This window comes from Protopterus annectens, chromosome 7.part0 (assembly GCF_019279795.1).
Source record: "Protopterus annectens isolate FY-2018-M chromosome 7.part0, PAN1.0, whole genome shotgun sequence".
Taxonomy (NCBI): domain Eukaryota; kingdom Metazoa; phylum Chordata; order Ceratodontiformes; family Protopteridae; genus Protopterus; species Protopterus annectens.
The window spans coordinates 89980738-90004542 of record NC_056739.1 but is presented as its reverse complement, the minus strand read 5'-3'; the positions used below and the strand labels follow the sequence as shown (position 1 = coordinate 90004542).

General features: G+C 44.0%; 1 protein-coding gene across 3 annotated transcripts in view; it reads left to right on the top strand.

The window, feature by feature from the left end:
• Positions 1-23805, top strand: part of NAV1 (neuron navigator 1) — a 2383470-nt gene that overhangs the window by 1783888 nt on the left and 575777 nt on the right. For all 3 annotated transcript variants that reach the window (XM_044076515.1, XM_044076516.1, XM_044076517.1), the window contains one exon: positions 22186-22353. In XM_044076515.1, the coding sequence (XP_043932450.1) occupies positions 22186-22353 (168 nt within the window). The remainder of the gene's footprint in view (positions 1-22185; positions 22354-23805) is intronic.

Below are 23805 nucleotides of genomic sequence, written 5' to 3'. Positions count from 1 at the left end.
CATGTAGTGACTCTGGATGTGTCCAAGCAAGGCAAGGAGTAGTTGTATCTACCTTGGATGGGGAGGACACACTGCATAAGTACTACAGTGGCTTTTCATCTGTCCTTGATTTTGCAGAATGGTCTGGTTTCTGTCATATTTTTGTACTGTTGATTTATGCTTATTACTCAAAGTGCCTGTTGCTCTGTGTTTAAGTAGCAATGCTTTAATGACCATAAGGTAAGCTTGTCTGACATCGTAAGATGCAAGTAAGCTTTAATAAGCATACTGTTAAAGAATTGCCAACATTGAAAGCCTTTCTGTTGTTGCCATGCAGAGAATACTTGACTAGATAATGTATAAGCCTTGGGTATTAAAGGACAGGATTCCATTATTTTAAAAGCTCATTACACTTGTTGGAGACTTCCAGTCATCTCTACAGGCTTTACCCGTAAACTAAACAGAATGCCAATCATGTGTGGTCCATAACCTGTACAGTAATCCTTTAAGCAATGTATCTTGAGCTTGTTTCTTGTTTGCTTTTCATTTTTACTTTTATCATGTTTTCCCCATGAAACGTTGTCAGGCAGCAGGTCTTTTTTGGATAAGAAACATTTTTACAAGTGGGGGCATCACATAGATTTCTACTTTCAGCATGTTGCTTGGTACTTTAATAAAGCTGAATATATTATAATTAGAACTGCAGTGCAAGGAGAAGTAGTTTGAGTTGAGTGCTTCTGGTTTTTCTTATACTTGATTTTGACTGGCATTCCAGTAATGTATTTAAAAGTAATTTATTTTTCATGCCTCACAACCTTTTGTTTCCATCTAGATATTAAGTAAGCTGTCATGCAGCCAATGCATTGAAATATTTTTATTCTTCTACACTTATTTTTGTCTTGATTGGACTTTCATAATGATGGTTTGCCACCCAGGGCAGCGTATTTAATTAAAGTTAGTTTTTTGTGGTTTTGTGCATAGCTCCTCCCTTTATGGTTGACCACACCCCTTCCCTTTGACCCCGCCCATTCAGCGTCTCCTGCAGCCCCCCTGTGATTTGAAGTCACCAGCCGCCACTGCACGATGACCTCCCCTGATCTAGATGTGAATCCCTTCATGATTAGGTGGGCTATATAAAATGTTTTTCTAACCACTTTGGCCACGTGGTTGTCAAATGAGAGATTGCTATCAACTTGGGTCCCCAGGTCCCTAATTTTCTGTACTTAATGGATTACCACCTATGTGGTAATTTGTGGGCTTTTTCCAAAGGGGATGACTATACACTTTTTGGCGTGTAGCTTGAGGCCATGGCTCTGGCACCAGTTGTCTGTTTCTATGAGGCCCTTTTGGAGGATGCTTGTGTCGGCTGGAGTGTCGATTATGGCGCCCAGTTTGCAGTCATCTGCAAACTTGGTCAGCCACACTCCTTCCGTGTTGGCCTGTACCTCTGAGAAATATATACCGAACAAGAGAGGTCCCAGGACTGAGCCTTGTGGGATGCCACTTGTAACTGGTTTGGAGTCTGACATGGCTCCAGCAATTCTAACCATGTGGGTTCTGTCCTTGAGCCAGTTTGCACCCCATCTAGTGACATAGGGGTTTATATTTAAGCTGGTGAGCTTATCTATAATGCCCGAGTGGGGTATTGTATTGAAGGCTTTTGCGAGGTCCAGGTAGGCTGTGTGGACCCACCTTCCCCTCGTCAGTGGCCTTAGTGACTGTTTCAAAGAAATCAACCAGGTTTAAGAGGCAGGATCTGCCCTTAACAAAGCTAAACTGGGTAGGAGCCAGTGTCTGTAGGTCCCCAATATCTTTATTTATGAGGTCCATGATGATCCTTTCCATAGCTTTGCAGACCAAGCTAGTCAGGCTTATGGGGCGATAGTTTCCAGGATCTGTTGAGGCACCACCTTTGTGGAGAGGGACCACTGTTGCTGTACGCCACTCTTTGGGTACATATCCTGTAGTAAGGCTGAGATTGAACAGTAGTTTTATGTTTGGGTTTAGCTCTTCTTGGAGTTTATGTAGGACACAGCCCGGGACACCGTCTGGTCCCATTAATGCTGTGTTTTTTGCTTTGGAGATGGCAGCTCTTACCTGAGCATCTGAGATGTCAGGGGGGCAGCACTCTGCTGGGTAGATATTTGCCCTTTTGGTGGGGAGGGGGGGGAGAAGTTTGCGCTGAACCTGTCAGCTAGGATGTTGGCAATGTCTGTGGGTTCGGTGTATTTTTTGTCATTTTGGACTAATTCTGAGCATATCTGGGAATTCCCACCCAGGTTCCTAACATAACTAAAGGAAGCCTCGTGATTATCCTTAGTGTCCTGTGAAAATATTCTCTCGAAGCTGGCCTTAGACGATTTTATGAGTGCCCGTAGTTTTTTGCTAATACTGATCAGAGATGCCCTCCCTTTTTGGGATTTTGCTCTATCATGTAGTAGCTTCCTCCTTCTATTGTATAGTTTGTTTATGGCTGGGGTCCACCAGACAGGACGTCTGCCTTTGGAGGATTGGGACTTGGTTTTATTTGGGATTGCATGATCCATGCATTCCTGAAGGTGTTCATAGAATGCGTTTATAAAGGATTCTGCAGTCTGGCAGATTTTCCACAGGCCCAGGGGCTTTGAAGGATTCCACCTCGGTTTTGAGGAGTGTGAAATTTGCATTAGAGAAGTTTTTCACTGTGGTTTTCAGGGCAGGGGGTGGAGTTGGGATGTGAATATCCAGTGAGATTAGTTTATGGTCTGATCTTAACAATGAGGGATACACTTCTGGTCTGGAGCATAGAATTTTCATGTTGGTGATGACCAGGTCCAGTATGCTTTCCCCTCTTGTGGGAGTGGTAACAAGTTGTTCCATAGCATTTGAGTTTATAAGTTCTAGGAACCTTTGGGCTAGGGTGTTGGAGCTAGAGTAATGCTCCCAGTCTATGTTTGGGTAGTTGAATCGCCCAATATAATGGTGTTTGGAGAGACCTTCATATTTTCCAGTGATGTCCTTCAAGGATGCATCTGCAGTCCTTACAAATGGGTTGTCCTGTCGTCAGGCAGCCCTTCGGTCGGCCGGATTCCAAAGTCTGGGTCTGGCCTCGGCTGGTGTCGCACTTCACCCGACGTCATAGCTGCAGTTCTTCGGGTATAAAGGCATCAGCCGACGCCATTTTCCTCAGTCTTTCTTGCCGTGGCCCAAGCAGAAGCTGTTCGCAAGTGCCGGTCGGTCAGAACCAGAGATTACTACTACAAGTACCGAAGACTTCTAAAAAGCTAAGTACCCCGTTGGGGACTCTTTCATGCCTCAGCCGATGTCAGAAAAAGTGAATAACTGTTTAAATTGTGGGAAACAAATACCTCATAAAGATTTCCACTCTTACTGCTTACCTTGCTTAGGCCCAGACCACGACGTAGCAGCTTGTCTAGCCTGTGCTTCTTTCAACCGACGAACGCTTAGACGTCGGTCTGAATTTGCTGAAGAGTTTTTCGGCTCCGCTTTTGCTTACATTATGCCGTCGGATACTCCGACTATGCAAATTTCTAAAAAACGCAAGGAAAAGGACCGACACTCGCGGTCCGCGGTTTCGGCCGAAACCGCGGTTAAGCCAACCGCGAGTGTCTCGGTTTCGGCTGAAACTGAGTCCACGGTTCTTCCTTCGGCCGAAAGCTTGCCACTTACCGAGGCCTCTTCCAGCTTAGCTGAATCTGCTACTGAAATCCCACCTGCTGCTGCAGGTTCACAGGATTTATCAGATACTATCCCTTTGGATATTTCTACCCCTGCACGTGGAGCTGCTAGGCCTCCTGCATCCATGTCGATTAAGGCCTTTGCCAGGGCTAAAGCAGCAAAAACTACCAAAACTGTGCCTGCTAAGACCCCCTCTCACAGGCCCAGTTCTAGTTCACAAATGCTTAGTCTAGCAGAGGATCTCATTTCTTTGATCCGGGGATCCCAACCACATCCAGACAGGGCCTCTCACCCACCTCCAGAGAAGAGGACTAGAGTAGAGCCCCTGAGCCAGTTTCTTCAGATGGCTCCTCTGATGAATCAGATAATTCAGACCCTCCAGAGGCCCCTTTTTCTCCTTATGAGGTCTCTGATGCAGAAGAGTCCATTCCTTCTGCCTCTCCGCCTGAGGAATTTTCTTTTGGGGAAACCTTGCATGCTATGAGGGAACAATTTCAATGGCAGGGCCAGGATTTTTCAGACTCTAGGAAAAGGCTTAGAACCTTTTTGCATTTGCCACAGCATAGGCCTTTAGCTATTCCTCCAGTACTTACTGTTGTGGATGATGCTTTTAATGATGCTTGTACTGCTCCTGATTCTCTTCCTCTGGCCCCTGCTAAGCCCGATAGGTACTACAGGGTTCCGGACACACATTATCATTTGTATAAGGCCCCTTTTGCAGATCCCGAAACTATCTCCCAGGGACCAAAGGCTGTAGCAGCTACCTCTACCAAACCCCCCCCCCCCCTCTGAAAGGGAATCTAGGGCCTTAGAGAGATGGGGTAAAAAAGTATACACTTCTGCTACTCTTTCAGCTAGGGCCTTGAACTGTCAATTCCACATGATTCAGTATCAGGAATTTATGTTAGACCAGTTAACTAAAAAACTGTCCTCGGATGAACCATTAGACAAAACATTTGTACAGGAAATGGTACATAACATTCAGCAGGTCAGTAATCATTCTTTAAAATGCGGCTATGATGCACTGGAGGCTTCCTTTAGATCAGCCATGACTGGCACAGTGATCAGAAGACATGCATGGTTAAAAGAACAGTCCTTACCAGACCATGTTAAATCAAAGCTCCTAGATGCTCCCATGGATAAGCTCAATTTGTTTGGCTCCCCTGCACAGCAGGTGCTGAAGAAGGTGGAAGAGAAAGCAAAATCTGTCCAGACAGTCAAGGATTTCTTGCAGGTCCAGCCTCCAAGGTTTAGCAGGAACTGGCCTTCCAAGAATTGGTCCTTTCCAGACACCTCCAGAGCTCCGAGAGCCAGGAATAGATGCTCAAGAGGCAGGGGTCAATCCAGAGGTGCCTACAGGGGACGTCAGTGGCAGGCTAACAACCAGCGAGGTACAGCCACAGATCCAGCCACCACCACCACTTCCACAGGACAATCACAGTGACTTGGCTCTGGCACCGCCTACCAGGGAACAACTAGAGGCACCCTTAGGCGGGAAGCTAGCCTTATTTTCAGTAAACTGGCATTACATCACAGGAGACAAATGGATTTTGCAGACAATAGACCAAGGTTACAGGTTTCACTTCCATACTCTACCAAGGAAGAGAGGAATGCCAAACCTACCTCCAAATCAGAAGACAGAAGCTCTAGAACAAATAACTCACTTACTAAGGATGAGAGCTGTAGAAAGGGTACCATCTATGGAACAAGGGCAAGGATTTTACTCCAGGCTTTTCCTGGTACCAAGAAAAGAAAACCAATGGAGGCCTATTCTCGACCTGTCCGCTTTAAACACATACCTCATTGTTCCAAAATTCAAAATGCTGACCCTACAGCAGCTTCTTCCCATGCTGGGCAAGGAGTCTTGGCTGGTAACTCTAGATCTCAAGGAGGCATACCTGCATGTCCCCATACGACCAAATTGCAGAAGATACCTCAGATTTCTTGCAGGATCAGAGCATTATCAATTCTCAGCATTGCCCTTTAGCTTATCTACTGTGCCCAGAGTATTCACGAAATGCCTGGCATCAGTAATTGCTCATTGCAGGCTTCAGGGAATTCAAATTTACGCTTACCTGGACGACTGCCTGTTACAAGCGGACAACAAAAACAAATTAACAAAAGATTTGCAAAGGATCATTCATCTACTACAAGCCCTGGGATACACAGTCAATATAAAAAAGTCAAGGCTAATACCATCCCAAAGGATAACCTTCTTGGGTGCAGATCTGGACACATCAAAACAAATGGCATTCCTGACAGTAGAAAAACAGGAGCAACTCCCTTTCTACTTCATGGCATTAACAAAGCAGAACCAGCTAACAGCAAGAAAAGTCCTGCAAGCCCTGGGTTACATGGCATCCTGCATAATATTGATTCCGCATGCCAGACTACATATGAGAAAGTTACAGTGGTACCTAAGGAATTTATGGTCTCAGCACAAGCACAGCCTAGAAACCCAAATTCCAATAATTCCATGCCTGAAGCAAGAATTCCAATGGTGGGCTCAGGCCTGTCAAACAAACAAGGGACTGTCCTTCCACAGCACTCAACCAAGCCAGACCATCACAACAGATGCATCAGACCTCGGTTGGGGGGCACACATGCTGGACAAGTGCATACAAGGCTTATGGACTCAAGACCAGCTGCACCTACACATAAATCAAAAGGAAATGCTGGCAGTAAAACTGGCAATCCAGGCATTCAGACCATTTCTTCGACAGGGTCAACTGCTGATAAGGACGGACAACACCACAGTTATGTGGTACATCAACAAACAGGGAGGCACACATTCATACCCTCTATGCCGGATGGCAAAGGACCTCTGGAATGTGGCACTGAGCTTCAACATTCAGTTACAAGCAATTTTTGTGCCAGGAAAATAAAATATACTAGCAGACATCCTAAGCAGAACTGCCACGGATGCCCACGAATGGATGCTGCATCCGGACATCTTCAAAACCATTACAAGGAAATGGGGACTACCAGAAATAGACTTATTTGCATCCCCACACAATCACCAACTGAAAAAATTCTGCACAAGGACGCACCACCCACTTGCTTGGAAAGTGGACTCCTATCTTTCAGTTGGAAAACCTGACAGCATATGCATTCCCTCTTCCTTTGATGCACAAGGTGCTATTGAAGATCAAAGAAGACCGCCCAAGGATCATCCTGATAGCTCCAGACTGGCCAAGGCAACATTGGTACCCATTACTGAGGAGTATGTCTCTGGAACAAATATGGCCTCTGCCCTAGTTCCCTTGCTGTTAACACAGAACAACTTCAAAACCCTGCATCCAAACCTGAAAACACTGCAGCTGGCTGCCTGGAACATTGCATAAGACCAAATAACCCAGATTTATCTCAAAGGGTTAAAGACATTATCTTGAGGCTCGCAGACCCTCAACAAGAAAAATTATTCAGCAAAATGGAAAAGATATCTCAGTTGGAGTACAGCAAAAGGAGAGAATGTGTCACTGGTAAACATAGCTAACATCCTGGAATACTTGGCAGAGCTCTTCCACAACGGCCTGTCCTATTCTTCCATTAAGATTCATGCATCAGCCATTTCAGCAGAATACAACTTGGATCCTCCAGTCTTCTCACATCCTCTGCTCAGGCAGTTTCTGAGAGGAATTAAAAATGTAAAACCACCTAGGAAGCCACCATTGCCAGCATGGGACTTGAACTTTGTGCTAGAAAAGTTGACACTACCTCCTTTCGAACCAGCAGCAACAGCAGAATTACAATACTTATGGAAAACTGCTTTCCTGTTTGTAATCACTTCAGCAAGAAGGGTATCTGAGCTACAGGCATTAATGGCAGTACAGCCCTTCCTGATCTTCCATCAAGATAGAGTGTCCATGAGAACTAATCCTACTTTTATGCCAAAGGTGGTCTCCAGGGTATCTTTAAATCAAGCTATCCACCTACCTACATTCTTCCCCAACCCACAGAACAGGGGAGAAAGACTGTTGCATACCTTGGATGTACATAGGCAATTACGTTACTACCTGGACAGGACCAAGAGCAACAGAAAAACTGACCAGCTACTGGTAGCATATGCAGCAGGAATGGAAGGAAAAGCTATTTCAAAACAGACAATCTCTAAGTGGATAGGAAATTGCATTAGATTTTGTTACTCCTACCATGGGAAGAAAACTCCAGAAAACATCAGGCCTCACTCTACAAGGGCTACAGCCACTACCACAGCTTTTTTACGAGGAGTGGCTACCAAAGACATTTTAGAGGCTGCTACTTGGAGCTCCGTGCATACATTTGCCAAGCATTATAATTTACCTTTATACTCCAGATCCCGAGCAGGTTTTGCCACTGCTGTTTTGCAAGGGATCTTAACTACACCATAATCTTATTTCTCCTCCTCCCCAGTTTGGCTATGGTATTCTACCCATTTGTAAGGACTGCAGATGCATCCTTGAAGGACATAGTACAGTTTTGTACCTACCATAAATGTAGATGTCCGATAGGCATGCATCTGCAGTCAGGATTACCCACCCTCCTTCCCCTCTGTGGTACTCCTAGGGTATTTGCCCATCTTGTAGCTAGCTGGGGGAATCTATTATGGTGTATTTGTTTGTATATATGTACATACATGCTTATTTTTGTTTGCTCTCTACTATTTGGAACCATTTGCATTTATCCAAATTTAGCCTTCCTAGAGGGCACCTGGCATCTGGGGCAAGAAAGACTGAGGAAAATGGTGTCGGCTGATGCCTTTATACCCGAAGAACTGCAGCTATGACGTCGGGTGAAGTGCGACACCAGCCGAGGCCAGACCCAGACTTTGGAATCCGGCCGACCGAAGGGCTGCCTGACGACAGGACAACCCATTTGTAAGGACTACAGATGCATGCCTATCGGACATCTACTTTTATGGTAGGTACAAAACTGTACTTTCTCAGGAAGGCCGAGTGGGGTTCCTGGGTTTGGGAGGGTGTTCTGTAGCAGGCTATAAACTGGAAGGCAGTTTTACCCACTGTTAGTTGCACATGGATAGTCTCTGATGCTTCATGCTGTGCCACCAACCTGGAGGTGTGGGTATATTTGACAAATATTGATACTCCCCCTCCTTTTGTGGCTCGGTCCAAGTTTTGGGGCCGAAAAGCATGGTATGAGGTATAACCTGGTAGTGCTGGGGTGCTCTCGGGAGCCTTGAACCAGGTTTCTGTTACTGCACAGATATCGATGTTCTCCATGCTAAGGAGAGTTTTGAGTGCGTGCATCTTGAGGTTTAGACTTCTGGTGTTGAGTAGCATTACTCTTAGTTTCTTATCCCTTGTGATACCTATGGAGGTGGGTTTGTCTTTTGAGCCTTGCCTAAAAAAGGCACTATGGGGGTAGCAAGTGCCTTTGCCAATATCCGAAAGCCCAGGGGTGACAGGTGCAAGCCATCCCTAGCAAAGCATCGTGGCTTATCGAGCATGTCATCCCAGGCTGACAGGCATTGGATCCCCTTTGAATGACACCAATACTTAAGCCATTTGTTGAAATTGATCATCTTGTCTTCATTATATGGCATCATTCTTGGTGAGAGTAAGATGCTACTCATGGTCAGGGTCATACTGGCCTGGGCTACATGCTCAGAGAGCTCCTCTATGTCTCTTTTCATGTAGTCCAGGGAGGTGCATCTCAGGTCATTCACACCAGCATGGACAATGACTGAGTCATAATTGTACTTGCCTTGGAGTGACCTGAGTGCTTTTGTTATGTGGCGGATCCTAGCGCCCGACAGGCAGCTCACCGTGACCTTCTCCTTGTTCAGCCTGGTGAGCGGGACGTCAGTGTGAAGTCAGTGTCAATCCTACTGTTTTGCATTCTTTCCTTTCCATTACATGGCCTTTTTTACATACTGGTCTTCTAGTTTATTCAGTAGTTTCCCCTGGTATCTCAGCAGTGCTATGTGCTCTCTGCTTTTCTACTGCATATAGTGTCTTTCCCATCTGCCTTCTCTTCCATGGATGTCCTCCTTTTGCAGGCCTGTGAATGCTTACAAGTAACCTGATAACCCAGTTTCTGTCACCTCAGTGCCTCTGTTTTTTCTACCTTGCACAGCATTTTCACTGTTAGACTGTAGTCAATGTTGCCAGAATGATGTTCATGGTTCAGTTTTAAAATGTGCTGCACATTCAGATTTGTATTCGCGTTAAGAACAGTTTTGGCTCTGTATTCCACTGTTGTATGAAAGTCATGTTCAGTGATCTGGAGAGCTGAATCCAGCATACTACTTAATGCAGCCAGTGTAACATGCTTAACTGTATTCATTTTTGAGGGGGGCTTTTGTGAAAATGGTCACACACTTTGTGTAACGGAACCCCTTGGTTAACAGAATTATGTAAAACACTACTTCTAAAGTGTCCAGTGGAGAGTCATCCAGATAAAAAAATAATACTAATAGGTTATGTGAATGTTAATCGGTTGGACATAAACTCCCTACATCTAGCATTAACTCATATGGTTTCACAAAATTAATTAATAGCGTCACACATTACAGCAAGATATGAAATTCCTTATTAGACTGGATCCTAGTATCAGACCTTAGTAAATAAACCACCTCAGGTACAATATCAGACTCTTGTGATCATCTCGCTATCTATACAACTAGACATCTCACATCCAGTTAAACAAGATATGTATAAAACAACAAGTAACCTTTCCAAGTTTTACCCAGAAAAGTACATTACTACACTATTAACTGGAACTTCCTGAAAATCCTTACCTTAGACGATGCTGTGAATGAAATCAGTACAACTTTTCTAAATATCCTAAGTAGCCTTCCATGTCCTACAAGGAAGAGACTAAAAACAAATTGTTTGGCTGTCCAAAAAGAGTAGCATGCTAAGTTATTCACAAAAGAGTAGCATGCTAAGTTATTCAGAAAAGAGTAGAATGCTAAGTTATTCACAAAAGAGTAGCATGCTAAGTTATTCACAAAAGAGTAGCATGCTAAGTTATTCACAAAAGAGTAGCATGCTAAGTTATTCACAAAAGGGTAGCATGCTAAGTTATTCACAAAAGAGTAGCATGCTAAGTTATTCAAAATAGGGTAGCATGCTAAGTTATTCACAAAAGAGTAGCATGCTAAGTTATTCACAAAAGGGTAGCATGCTAAGTTATTCACAAAAGAGTAAATGCTAAGTTATTCACAAAAGAGTAGCATGCTAAGTTGTTCACAAAAGGGTATCATGCTAAGTTGTTCACAAAAGAGTAGCATGCTAAGTTATTCACAAAAGGGTAGCATGCTAAGTTGTTCACAAAAGAGTAGCATGCTAAGTTGTTCACAAAAGAGTAGCATGCTAAGTTATTCACAAAAGAGTAGCATGCTAAGTTATTCACAAAAGAGTAGCATGCTAAGTTATTCACAAAAGAGTAGCATGCTAAGTTATTCACAAAAGGGTAGCATGCTAAGTTATTCACAAAAGAGTAGCATGCTAAGTTGTTCACAAAAGGGTAGCATGCTAAGTTATTCACAAAAGAGTAGCATGCTAAGTTATTCACAAAAGGGTAGCATGCTAAGTTATTCACAAAAGAGTAGCATGCTAAGTTATTCACAAAAGGGGGTAGCATGCTAAGTTATTCACAAAAGAGTAGCATGCTAAGTTATTTACAAAAGGGTAGCATGCTAAGTTATTCACAAAAGGGTAGCATGCTAAGTTATTCACAAAAGGGTAGCATGCTAAGTTATTCACAAAAGAGTAAATGCTAAGTTATTCACAAAAGAGTAGCATGCTAAGTTGTTCACAAAAGGGTATCATGCTAAGTTGTTCACAAAAGAGTCGCATGCTAAGTTATTCACAAAAGTGTAGCATGCTAAGTTGTTCACAAAAGAGTAGCATGCTAAGTTGTTCACAAAAGGGTAGCATGCTAAGTTATTCACAAAAGAGTAGCATGCTAAGTTATTCACAAAAGAGTAGCATGCTAAGTTGTTCACAAAAGGGTAGCATACTAAGTTATTCACAAAAGAGTAGCATGCTAAGTTATTCACAAAAGAGTAGCATGCTAAGTTGTTCACAAAAGGGTAGCATGCTAAGTTATTCACAAAAGAGTAGCATGCTAAGTTATTCACAAAAGGGGGTAGCATGCTAAGTTATTCACAAAAGAGTAGCATGCTACGTTATTCACAAAAGGGGGTAGCATGCTAAGTTATTCACAAAAGAGTAGCATGCTAAGTTATTCACAAAAGGGTAGCATGCTAAGTTGTTCACAAAAGGGTAGCATGCTAAGTTATTCACAAAAGGGTAGCATGCTAAGTTATCCACAAAAGGGTAGCATGCTAAGTTATTCAGAAAAGAGTAGCATGCTAAGTTATTCACAAAAGAGTAGCATGCTAAGTTATTCACAAAAGGGTAGCATGCTATGTTATTCACAAAAGGGTAGCATGCTATGTTATTCACAAAAGAGTAGCATGCTAAGTTGTTCACAAAAGGGTAGCATGCCATGCTAAGTTGTTCACAAAAGGGTAGCATGCTATGTTATTCACAAAAGAGTAGCATGCTAAGTTGTTCACAGAAGAGTAGCATGCTAAGTTATTCACAAAAGAGTAGCATGCTAAGTTATTCACAAAAGGGTAGCATGCTAAGTTGTTCACAAAAGAGTAGCATGCTAAGTTCACAAAAGGGTAGCATGCTAAGTTATTCACAAAAGGGGGTAGCATGCTAAGTTATTCACAAAAGAGTAGCATGCTAAGTTATTCACAAAAGAGTAGCATGCTAAGTTATTCACAAAAGGGGGTAGCATGCTAAGTTATTCACAAAAGGGGGTAGCATGCTAAGTTATTCACAAAAGGGGGTAGCATGCTAAGTTATTCACAAAAGGGTAGCATGCTAAGTTGTTCACAAAAGAGTAGCATGCTAAGTTATTCACAAAAGAGTAGCATGCTAAGTTGTTCACAAAAGGGTAGCATGCTAAGTTATTCACAAAAGGGTAGCATGCTAAGTTATTCACAAAAGAGTAGCATGCTAAGTTATTCACAAAAGAGTAGCATGCCAAGTTGTTCACAAAAGGCTAGAATGCTAATGCAGGATATTGAAAAAGCATGGAAAGAATGGCAGGAATACAAAACACCTCAGTAGCTTGAAAACTTTAGAATTCTTTGCAGTCATACTAAAAAGTAAATAATTGAAGACAAAAAATATACTAAAAAACTTTCAAAATAATAGTAAACACAACCCTAAAAAACTTTGGACATCCATTAAAGAAATCTTATATCCCAACCAAAAATTCAACCCAAACCCCTCTCCCGATAATTCACCACTCAAAACTGCAATAAAGTTCAAATCTTATTTTATAGATAGTACAGCATCTCTTACTACTCTTACTAAGGATTCCACATCATCTAATCCCAACCCTGCCCAACAGCCTCATATCACCACATCCGCTTTCACCTTTAAACCTGTTCCCACATATTTATAAAACTACTCTTACACTTAAACTATGCTTTTCTTCAGCTGAAGACCTTCCAAGTGAGTACCTAAAAATAGCAGCCAGTAGCATTGCCCATCCTGTCTCAATCCTTATAAATAGGTCACTCCAGGAATCCACATTCCCTCTGTCTGGAAAAAGTCACATATTATCCCTCTGCACAAAGGAGGGAATTCTACAGGCAGTAATAACTTTAGACCTACAACAATCTTGCCTCCCCTTGACAAAATGCTTGAGAAATGCATTCAAAACAATTAATAGACTATCTCTTGCAGGAAGAACTCCTATCCCCTACACAACATGGCTTTCTGGCATTCCCATAGTACTAGCAGTGCCCTTCTAACTTATGTAGATGCTTTCAGTAAAGCTAGAGATAACGGAAACGAGTCACCTCCTCATTTCTAGACTTGTCTAAAGCCTTGAACACAGTTTGTCATAGCAAACTTCTAATTCAGATGTCCTCACTAGGTCTGCATCCTTCTGTGGTACAAAAGCTAACTGTCCATTAGCTATTAGACAGTAAAATGGCACTGCATGCTCCCTCCTTACCTCCCAGTCACCACTAGTGTACCACAAGGCTTTGTCCTTGGTCCTGTTTAACATTTTCGCCAACACCCTCTATATATACACACAGCAGATCACCGTAATACAATACACAGATGATCGCACTCTCATTTGCACTTTTGAGAATATGGTTGTTGTCTTTCGGTTTTTCCTAGTTAGGGGTCGCCACAGCAGAAATCCAGTCCACTAATGATTGGCAGTAGATTTTCACGGTGCCAAGTTGCCAGCTCGATGCCCGACCTTCAACGAAGGCACACCCATTCATGCATGTCTTTCGGAACGCCACTCGACCCACGGGGAGGACATGTAGACTCCACACAGAAGGCACTCCCTGCACACTAGCTGAGAATCGAATGGGAGAACCTCTTGCTGTGAGGCAACAACGCTACCGCTGCACCACTGCGGAATTTTTTGTGAACATGGTACATCTCCAAAAAAAATTAATTAGAAAGCTTTAACAGCCACTGAAACATGGCTTCGTAGCTTTAACAGCCACTGAAACATGGCTTCATAATTCCCAACTCATGCTTAACCCAAAAATGACCAAACTACTACTTTTTCCCCAAATGCCTCTCTTGTGAAAAAATAATTAAACTCCTCTCTCTTGGTAATGCAACCATTGAAGTCACGTCTCATATCAAATTATTAGAGGTGATACTGAATGATAATCTTGCATTCAACCTGCTTATACAGTAACATCTCAGGTAACCGGCACCCATGGGGATTGGTAGATGCCGCATAACTGTAGATGTAAGAGTGTTCAATCTCGCCGTTTGTTCTTACACATGGGTTCGGAGCCAATCCTTGGCTCCGAGTCGGCCGAATTGCAAAGCTCTGAATCTCAGAGAAGCTTGAGACCAGCCCATATCCCACAATCCTCCCTGCCATTACTCGGATCTAGTTTGCTGCTGCAACAGATCGGATCGAGGAGAGCTCGGACCAGATAGAAACTTGAGTTGCTGTTTATTTTTTCAGATAAGAATTCTAATTTTTTTCTTGCTGATACTTCCTTATAGTTAGTAGTTATTGTAGAAGTGCTGTGTGTGTGTTTTATATATATATATATATATATATATATATATATATATATATATATATATATATATACCCATTTTTCTTCTTCATGCACCCTTGTGGCCTAACCTTTTTTTCTTGGGTGTGTTTTTTTTTTATGAGAGTTTTATATATATAACCTGTTTAGTTTACATATATTGCTAGGATTAGTAATTTTTTCTATTATCATCCTTATTGTCTTTGTTACTGTACTGTGTCAGAAAAAGCCAAATCTGGTTTTAAAAGATGTCAGTGTGGGCAGAAAATGTCCATTACTGACAATCATGCTTCCTGTGTCTACTATCTTGGCCCTCTCCATCTCCAATAGGATTGCTGTATTTGTCATTCCTTTAGCGGGAGGGTCATGACAGATAGACGCAGGAAGCTTATTGACAGAGGATTGTTGAAGCCGGCCTTTCAAGAGGCTTTGGACAAGTCTGATCAGGCTTCTAAATCCTCGAAGGGGTCGAAGATGTCGGAGCCCATGTCATCGGCTCCGAGTTCATCTTCTTGGGTTCGTTCGCCGGTTCCACAGATCTCCGGGCCGAGCGTCGAACATTTATCTTTTCCTGAGCCCCAGATCTTGGAACCGGTGTCGGAACTGCCACCACCATCCATTCTTCGGTCGCTGCCATCTTCGGCTCCTTCGACCCATTCTTCCACACCCTTGTCTGACACAGATGACCCTTGTCTGACACAGATGTGGATCGTGTCGTGCAGAAACTCATGGAGAACATGGCCCTTTCCAAGTTAATTGCAGTTTCCTCCCAGTTGGCGTCGAAACTAGAAGGCCTCCCCATATCTCCAACGGGTCCTCCTTCGAGACCCATCCAGATCTCGGAGCCGGGAGAAGATGACCTGATGATAGTGGAGCCCTCAGTGCCGAAACTGTCCATTGCACAATCGACACCTTCGACTCCTTCGGAACCGTTAGGGGAGTCGTGGAGCCGACGGTCTTTGCTCGGTTCCGGGACCGAGAGTCGTACCGACCTGTCGGTGCTGACTCTCCTTCTCTGGGCCTCGGCACAGACTGGTTTGGCTCCGTCCTCGTGGTCGGAGCCCACGGCACCTGGTTCTGGGATGCTTCCGTGTTCTTCGGAACCAGGGGAGCCCTCAGCCAGGGGTTCGGGGGCCTTTGACCTTATGAGGAAGGTATTGTCTGCACAGACAACCACATCACCAGGGGAATCTTCTCCTTCCCCAAAAGGGCCACTTTCTGTTTCTGCTCCCACGATCCATCCCAAGCGTCGAGCCCAATTGCCTCAGCCACCCACAGAGGGTACCCCCTGTTCCTTGGAGGCCTCACCAGAAGCCCCCTCTGATGTGGTCCCAAGGAAATGGTTGTACCAGAGGAGGCACATAGATTCCCCACAGGAATCTCTAACGTCTGACACTGACTTGGATGAGGCAGCGGGGTCCCCCAAATCACCCTCGGAGGATGTGTCATTTGCAGACATCCTGGAGATCTTGAAACAGAGGGGTGATTGGCAGTCCCTAGCCCCCTCTGAGGACGAGTCGGTGCTGCTGAAGGCTTTTGGGGCTCAACCTTCTACCTCCTGGGTGACCCCGCCCTTCGATGAATTAATGGATTTGATTGCTCGAAGGGCGTGGGAGACACCTGACACAGTGGAACCAGTAACTAGGAAACCAAACAAGTTCATTACTGCCCCCCAAGATAAATCTTATCTCACCAAGGGAGTCCCTGTCGACGCTATGGTGGTGGCGGCAGCCACGATAAAGGAGATGTCTGAGTCTTCCTCATCTGTTCATCCTCCTAATAAGGATTTTAGGACTATGGACAGATATGGGAAGTGCATTTTTAGTTCAGCAACTTTTTCCATGCGTTCGCTAAACTACCTGACCCATTTCACACGTTTGCAGAGGGATCTCATCAAGGAGCTGACAGATACCCACCAGGGTAACACAGCTGTTTCAGATAAGGTAACAGCACAACTTAACACCCTCACATCCATAGCAAACTCATCCATGAGGCTCATCTCGTATGCAGACGAGGGATCGAGTAGAGCTGCAGCTTCAGCGATTGCTCTTCGAAGACAGTCATGGATGCGGCTGTGCTCCTTTGCGGAAGCCTTCAAGTCTTCCTTTGCCAATGCCCCTTTTGGTGGTGCCACACTTTTAGGGCCGAAGGTTAAGGAGACTCTCACTCGGTGCGAGCAAGAGGGAAAGACCCTGTCTGCTGTCGGGGTCCATTTTTCCACTCCTACTAGACTGTACCCCAAAGGGCAACGAGGTGTAAAAATGTGGTTCCGTAAGAATCAGGGATCTTTCCAGACCACACAGAGTGATACCCCCTCCAGAGGCAGAGGAGGGGGTAGAAATGGAAGACGCCACCCCGGTGGCAGAGGGGGTCCGCATAACCAAGGCGACAGGGATTCCGTCCCTGGGAAGCCTTTCCAGCACTCCTGAACAGAGGCCCGGCTGTCCTGCTCTGGTGGCAGTCGGGGGTCGCTTAGCTTTATACCCACTGGCCTGGCTAAACATTACTTCAGATTCTTGGGTAAAAAGCATTATAACCAGAGGATACAAAATCCCCTTCATTTCAACACCACCTCTACAAAGAAAATTTCCAGACGTGCCACCCCGTCTGCGAAAACTAGCAGCTGTAGAAATTTCAAAACTGCTCGAAAACAGAGTCATCCAACCAGTCCCGGCGGACCAAAAAGGATTCAGAACTTACTCAAGGTTCTTTTTAGTTCCAAAAAAGACAGGGGACTGGAGACCGATCTTAGATCTCAGCCATCTCAACAACTTCGTGAAGAAGGAAAAGTTCCGGATGGTCACGCTTCAATCAATCCTTCCATTCTTACAGAAGGACGATTGGATGTGCTCTATAGATCTCAAAGACACGTACTGCCACATCAAAATGGCCAGACCGTCCAGAGATCACCTGCGCGTCCGGCTAGGGACCAGTCACTTTCAGTTTCGAGCTCTGCCCTTTGGACTCACCTCAGCCCCCAGGGTATTCACCAAATGCATGGCAGTAGTTGTGGCTCACTTGAGACGACAAGGATTCCGGGTGTTTCCCTATCTGGATGACTGGCTCCTCACCGCCACCACCGAGCGTCGACTATTGCAAGCCAGAGACTATCCAATCGGCCTTTGTTCCCACTTAGGGATATCCATAAACTTCGAAAAGTCTTGCTTATCGCCCTCACAGTGTATTTCCTTCATCGGAGCAGATCTAAATACACGATCGACACTACTGAAACTCCCCCCAGTAAGAGCTTTAACGCTCAAACAGCAGGCCCTATCTTTCTAGTCAGCAAGAAAGCCCCAGCCAAACTGGTGTTAAAAGTGTTGGGACTGATGGCAGCCACACCAATTGCTGTCCCTATGGGAAGGTTACACATGAGGATTCTTCAATGGCTGCTCTTTGTGCAGTGGTCGTTCCAACACCTACCCCTAACGCACGAGATCAGGATAACAGAATCTTGCAGACGGGACCTCTCATGGTGGGTGCGCGATCAGAACCTCACTGTGGGTCGTCCGTTCGTTCTACCCATTCCAACAGCCACAATAACCACGGACGCTTCCCTGATAGGGTGGGGGGGCCTTTTTCAGGGAAGAACAGTCCAAGGAGAATGGTCCAGCACGGAGTACACTCTGCATATAAATGGTCTGGAGTTGAGGGCGGTGTTACTGGCATTGCAACACTTCCAAGCCCTCTTACCTCTAGGGACAGTAGCAGTTCAGACAGACAACATGTCTGTAGTCTGGTACATAAACAAGCAAGGGGGAACCAGGTCTTACCCGTTCTGCAGAGAGGCCATGAGAATTTGGCAATGGGCAGAGTCCACGGGTCGCTTTCTGATAGCAACGCACATCCCGGGGTCATCCAACGTCATTGCGGACAGGTTGAGCAGAGCCATCCTGTTACCTCATGAGTGGTCCCTGAATTCGCAGACGGCGGAAAAGATCTTCCGCAAATGGGACCAGCCATGCTGCGATCTGTTTGCTTCCCCATTGAATGCAAAATGCAGAAGCTACTTTGCCCTTCTACCCCCTCCAGGGGATGACCCCAGGGACGGACTGACACACGATTGGCCCCCGGGTCTCCTATATGCATTCCCACTGACTCCATTGATTCCCAGATTTCTACAGAAAGCCAGGAGCCTGGAAAGGACTATAATACTCATAGCCCCATTCTGGCCTCGTCAAATATGGTTTCCCTTTCTTCGAGCTCATCAAATAGAGGAACCGTGAATTCTGGACCCAGTGCCAGATCTGCTGACACACTCGTCGGGAGTTCCTCACCCGTCTCTACAGTCCCTCAAACTAGCAGCTTGGCTACTCCGCTTCCCTGCCTAGCCAGGTCTCATCTACTCCTTCCGTCAGTTCAACACATCCTGGTTGCTTCTCATAAAGCCTCTACTACTAAGCTCTATACAAGTAAGTGGAAACGCTTTGTATATTGGGCATCTAGTCAAAACTTAGATCCCTTGGTAGCTCCTCTACATAAAATTTTGGAATTCTTATCCATCCTTTTTCACGAAGGAGCTTCTACTTCCACTCTAAGAATATGGTTGGCGGCCATATCAAACTTCCATATTGGTGAGGGAGGTTCTTCCATTTTGTAAAGCCTTTTTGAAAGGAACCTTCCATCTTAGACCGCCTGTCAGAAAACCTTTCTTTCCATGGAGCCTGAATTTGCTGCTATAGCAACTCATGTGGCCACCTTTTGAACCTGCTTCGTCATGCCTCCTAAAGTTCTTGTCGTGGAAGACGCTGTTTCTCGTCGCCGTGACCGCAGCTTGTAGAGTCTCAGAGCTGCAGGCATTATCGGTCAGACCACCTTACCTGATATTCCATCCAGACAGGGTTTCTTTGCATACAAATCCATCTTTCCTTCCAAAAGTATGTTCAGTTACGAATATTAACCAGTCTATAGAACTCCCTACCTTTTTCAAAAAACAAACTAACAAACTGGAGTATATGTTGCACAAGTTGGATGTTCACAGGCAGTTAAGATTTTATTTAGACAGGACCAAAGCTTTCAGAAAAACGGATCAACTCTTCGTCGCTTTTGCAGACAATAAAAAGGGCATGGCAATTACTAAACGTACACTATCTAAATGGCTTGCTGACTGTATAACATTTGTATACTCTAATTCAAACCAATCCTTACCAAACAAACCTAAGGCCCATTCTACCAGATCTGTTTCTACTTCCTTAGCTCATGCGGCTCGCTTGCCTTTGGACACTATTTGTGCAGCAGCCACGTGGTCTAAACCACATACTTTCATCACTCATTATAGAGTGGACAAGGTCTCCAAGGATAGGACATCATTTGGTTCCACTGTGCTTAGAAACGTTCTTCCACGAGTCACTCGGGGTCACGGAGCTAGGGACGCTACCCATGTGTAAGAACAAACGGCGAGATTGAACACTCTTACATAAAGAAGTTATGTCCTTACCATAACGTTCCATGTAGAGTGTTCATCTCGCCTTTGTTCTTACATTCCCTCCCTTTCCCCCCATGTGTTTGGAAGAACTGGTAGGATTAGAGTCTGATCGACGTGTCTTGACCCTTTGCAGGGTATATGGTCGCGTGTTTCATGGGATATATGCTTAGACCTTTAGTTATTGCTATGGTGAGAGAGTGTCTCTGAATGGCTGAAGAGAGTGTATGCTTCTAGCACCGCAGGTGTTGGATCCTTCGTCTGGTTTGCATGCAAACTAGATCTGAGTAATGGCAGGGAGGATTGTGGGATATGGGCTGGTTTCGAGCTTCTCTGAGATTCAGAGCTTTGCAATTTGGCCGACTCGGAGCCGAGGATTGGCTCCAAACCCATGTGTAAGAACAAAGGCGAGATGGAACACTCTACATGGAACGTTATGGTAAGGACATAACTTCTTTTTTCTGGTTACTTGAGAGTTACTATTAAAAATAGGCCTGACTAATACTGTACCCTATACTATTTGTTTGGTCTGACTTGTTCTTACATTGGGGAGAGAGGAAATTTATTCCCATCTTCCCTTTTAAAACTCTAAAAACATAAGGTATATTTCTGGGGGGGGGGGGGTTCTGGTTGCTTGAGATTTCTTGTTAACTGAAAATTTACTGTACAAAATTACATAAGAAAAACCCATCAAAAACCAGGGATGCTTTACAGAATCAAAAACTTTCTCACCTACGCAACTAAAACTACACTGGCCACTACTTATCTCCTCCTCACACTTCTTTATGGCTCTCCCATCCTTACTAATTTCCAGGCTTCACAAAAATAAAAAATTGAACAGTGCTATAACAAAGTTGCTAAATTTGCAGCAAATACCCCTTTCAGAACCCCTCCACTTTATGGCACTAAAAAGTCTAAATTGGTTAGAACTGCCTCATCAACAAACATATACACAGCTTCTTACCACCTATAAAAATAGCCAGCATCCATCTGTCAGTTCAGCACTAAAAAAACATATTCTACACAGCTATGTTCTTAGTCCGTCATTGTGATCCAGTGACAAAAAACTCCTGTCTGTCGAGAAAACCTATTGTATCTGCTAGGCATTGTCTGCGCTTATACAAGGTTGCTAAGGCTTGGAACTCCTTACATCCATCCCTCCCTCCCATCTTTCAAAACCACTCAGAAAGACTTCCTACCTAAAATCTGGCACTTTTCTTGCTCCAAACCAGGATAAACTGTATCTCTAAATATGAACAAGTACCTTTTCTTTCCTTATACCTCCTTACTCGCCCTTCGTCACTTACTTCTTTACTTCTGTCAAATTCTCTCCCTGACTTTCTGTCTAAATATGCCATAAGCCTGCTTTTCCTCTCACTTCATATTGCAAGTCCTGTTTGTATTAGACTAATTTGCCTTTAATTTCTCTACAAACCATCTAAAATTTCTCTAAATATTAAATGATTGTCATATAGTGTGTATTGATACTTAACCAATGTTTTGTATTATCACTAATTTTTTTTATAATTATTTAAACTGCAGATGTTTTTGTTGTATTTTTGAAGAATGTAAAATTATTGTTTTTAAAATGCTTTGTAATAATTTGGAGCTTTTCTCCCAGGCCTCCACTAAAAATGGACTTCTGCCCAGTCAGACTTTCCCAGTATTCAAATGCTAATAACTAACTAACTAGATAGATAGATAGATAGATAGACAGACTGCCGCACATACTGATGGGTTGGTCACTGCTTACTGGGACAGTTGCAGACACCAGCTGGCTGTTAAAGATGATGATAGATGCTTGATGGTGGGCAAATAGCTAAGGGAAGGCACTGATCAAAGTGAGCTGTGTGTGACTTCCAGCAGAAACTTATTCAATACCTGGTAGGTATTCTGAGCAGACATCATGATATAATAACATTTCTTTTCCTATGAGTCACTTTTTTTGTTTATGTAACAGAACTGAAGTCTGGTATGGCTGATCTGTGCATGCATTGTAACGAGACATGGAGGAGAGGGGAACCAAACTCATTTAGCTTTTTTCTTTCAGTGAGTCCAACCACTTCAAGTTCCCGAATGACTCGCTCCAACAGCATTCCCACCCAAGAATCTACATTTGAACTCTACAACGGCTCACCAATGGGCAGCACTCTGTCCCTGGCAGACAAACCCAAAGGCATGATTCGCTCTGGCTCCTTCAAGGAGCCCACAGATGATGGTAAGTATTAAGAAGTAACGGCCTCTACCAAGTCTTCTGACATTCTTACAGTTGTGAATGTTAAGTTTTGTCCTGCTAGGCTAAAAGTCATGTATTGTTGTCTAGCACAAAGACTTTTAGGTGGTTAAGAACTGTTCTGATCATAGAAGAGTGAAATGTATTGGCAGACATGCAGAAAGGATGGTGAAACTGTATTGGTCTTTAAAGCCCTGTTTAGATGAGATTGTTCCTGCTTGTTGGAGTTGCCTTTCCATTTGTGGAGTGCAGTGGGCGTGAAACATCAGAGAGACTATGCAAAGCGGCTAGAATTTAATGTAAAATGCAGTTATGTACTGTGGGGGTAAAGAATATGAAGCACAAGTAAGGGATAATGCATAACAGGAGGACTGTGGAACAAAATAGTGGGTTGGTAAATGGCTTGATCTTCACATTTGGAAGGGCAATTGGCTTGGCATAAAATGTCCCACAAGCGCAGCTAGCCTAGTACTTAACTATGAACAATGAATTATATATTTTTTAGAAGTATCCTCAGCCTGAAACTTAGTTACACAGGTGCATCATGAAAGGGCTTAAGATGAAGGGCGAATACATGATAGTGTATGGTTGACTGATAAAGATGGGACTCCAGGAGAATTAGACATCATTCTTTTATGTATAGCTTACTGTTAAGATCACATTACTTAAGTACTGCATATAGTTGTGAAGGCCTTACAGACAGGACACCAAAGCTGGTCAGCATTGCTGAGACCAAGGAACATAACGTCATCAGACTGTGGGGTGGATATGGTCATGAAGGGTTTAAAGGCTCTTGAAGGAAGCTTGGTGGGAGTTACCCACACCATAATTATTAAGGGAACAAAATTAAGCTGAAAGGAGAGAGTGGGAAGGATGAGGAATGTGTGGTTGCTGGAAGGTAAAAGGTTTAATCTCGACCTAAGAAACTGCATTTTAATGTCAAGGGACAGATCCGTAGAACAATGTGCAGGTTAAGTGCTGGGATGTAGACAGGCACCATGGTTTATATGAGTTTTGGGTATCCATAGAATGTGGAGATGGGAGGGGGCAGTTACATTAGTGTTAGGAGCAATAAATGGAGAGAAGGAATATCATTAGATTGCATGTCTATAGAATATGGAGATGGGAGAGGGCAGTTACATTAGTGTTAGGTGCAGTAAATGGAGAAAATGAATAGCATTAGTTTGCATGTCTGTAGAATGTGGAGATGGGAGGGGGGCAGTTACATTAGCGTTAGGTGCAATAAATGGAGAGAATGAATTGCATTAGTTTGCATGTCTATAGAATGTGGAGATGGGAGGGGCAGTTACATTATTGTTAGGTGCAATAAATGGAGAGAATGAATAGCATTAGTTTGCATGTCTATGGAATGTGGAGATGGGAGGGGGCAGTTACATTAGTGTTAGATGCAATAAATGGAGAGAATGAATAGCATTA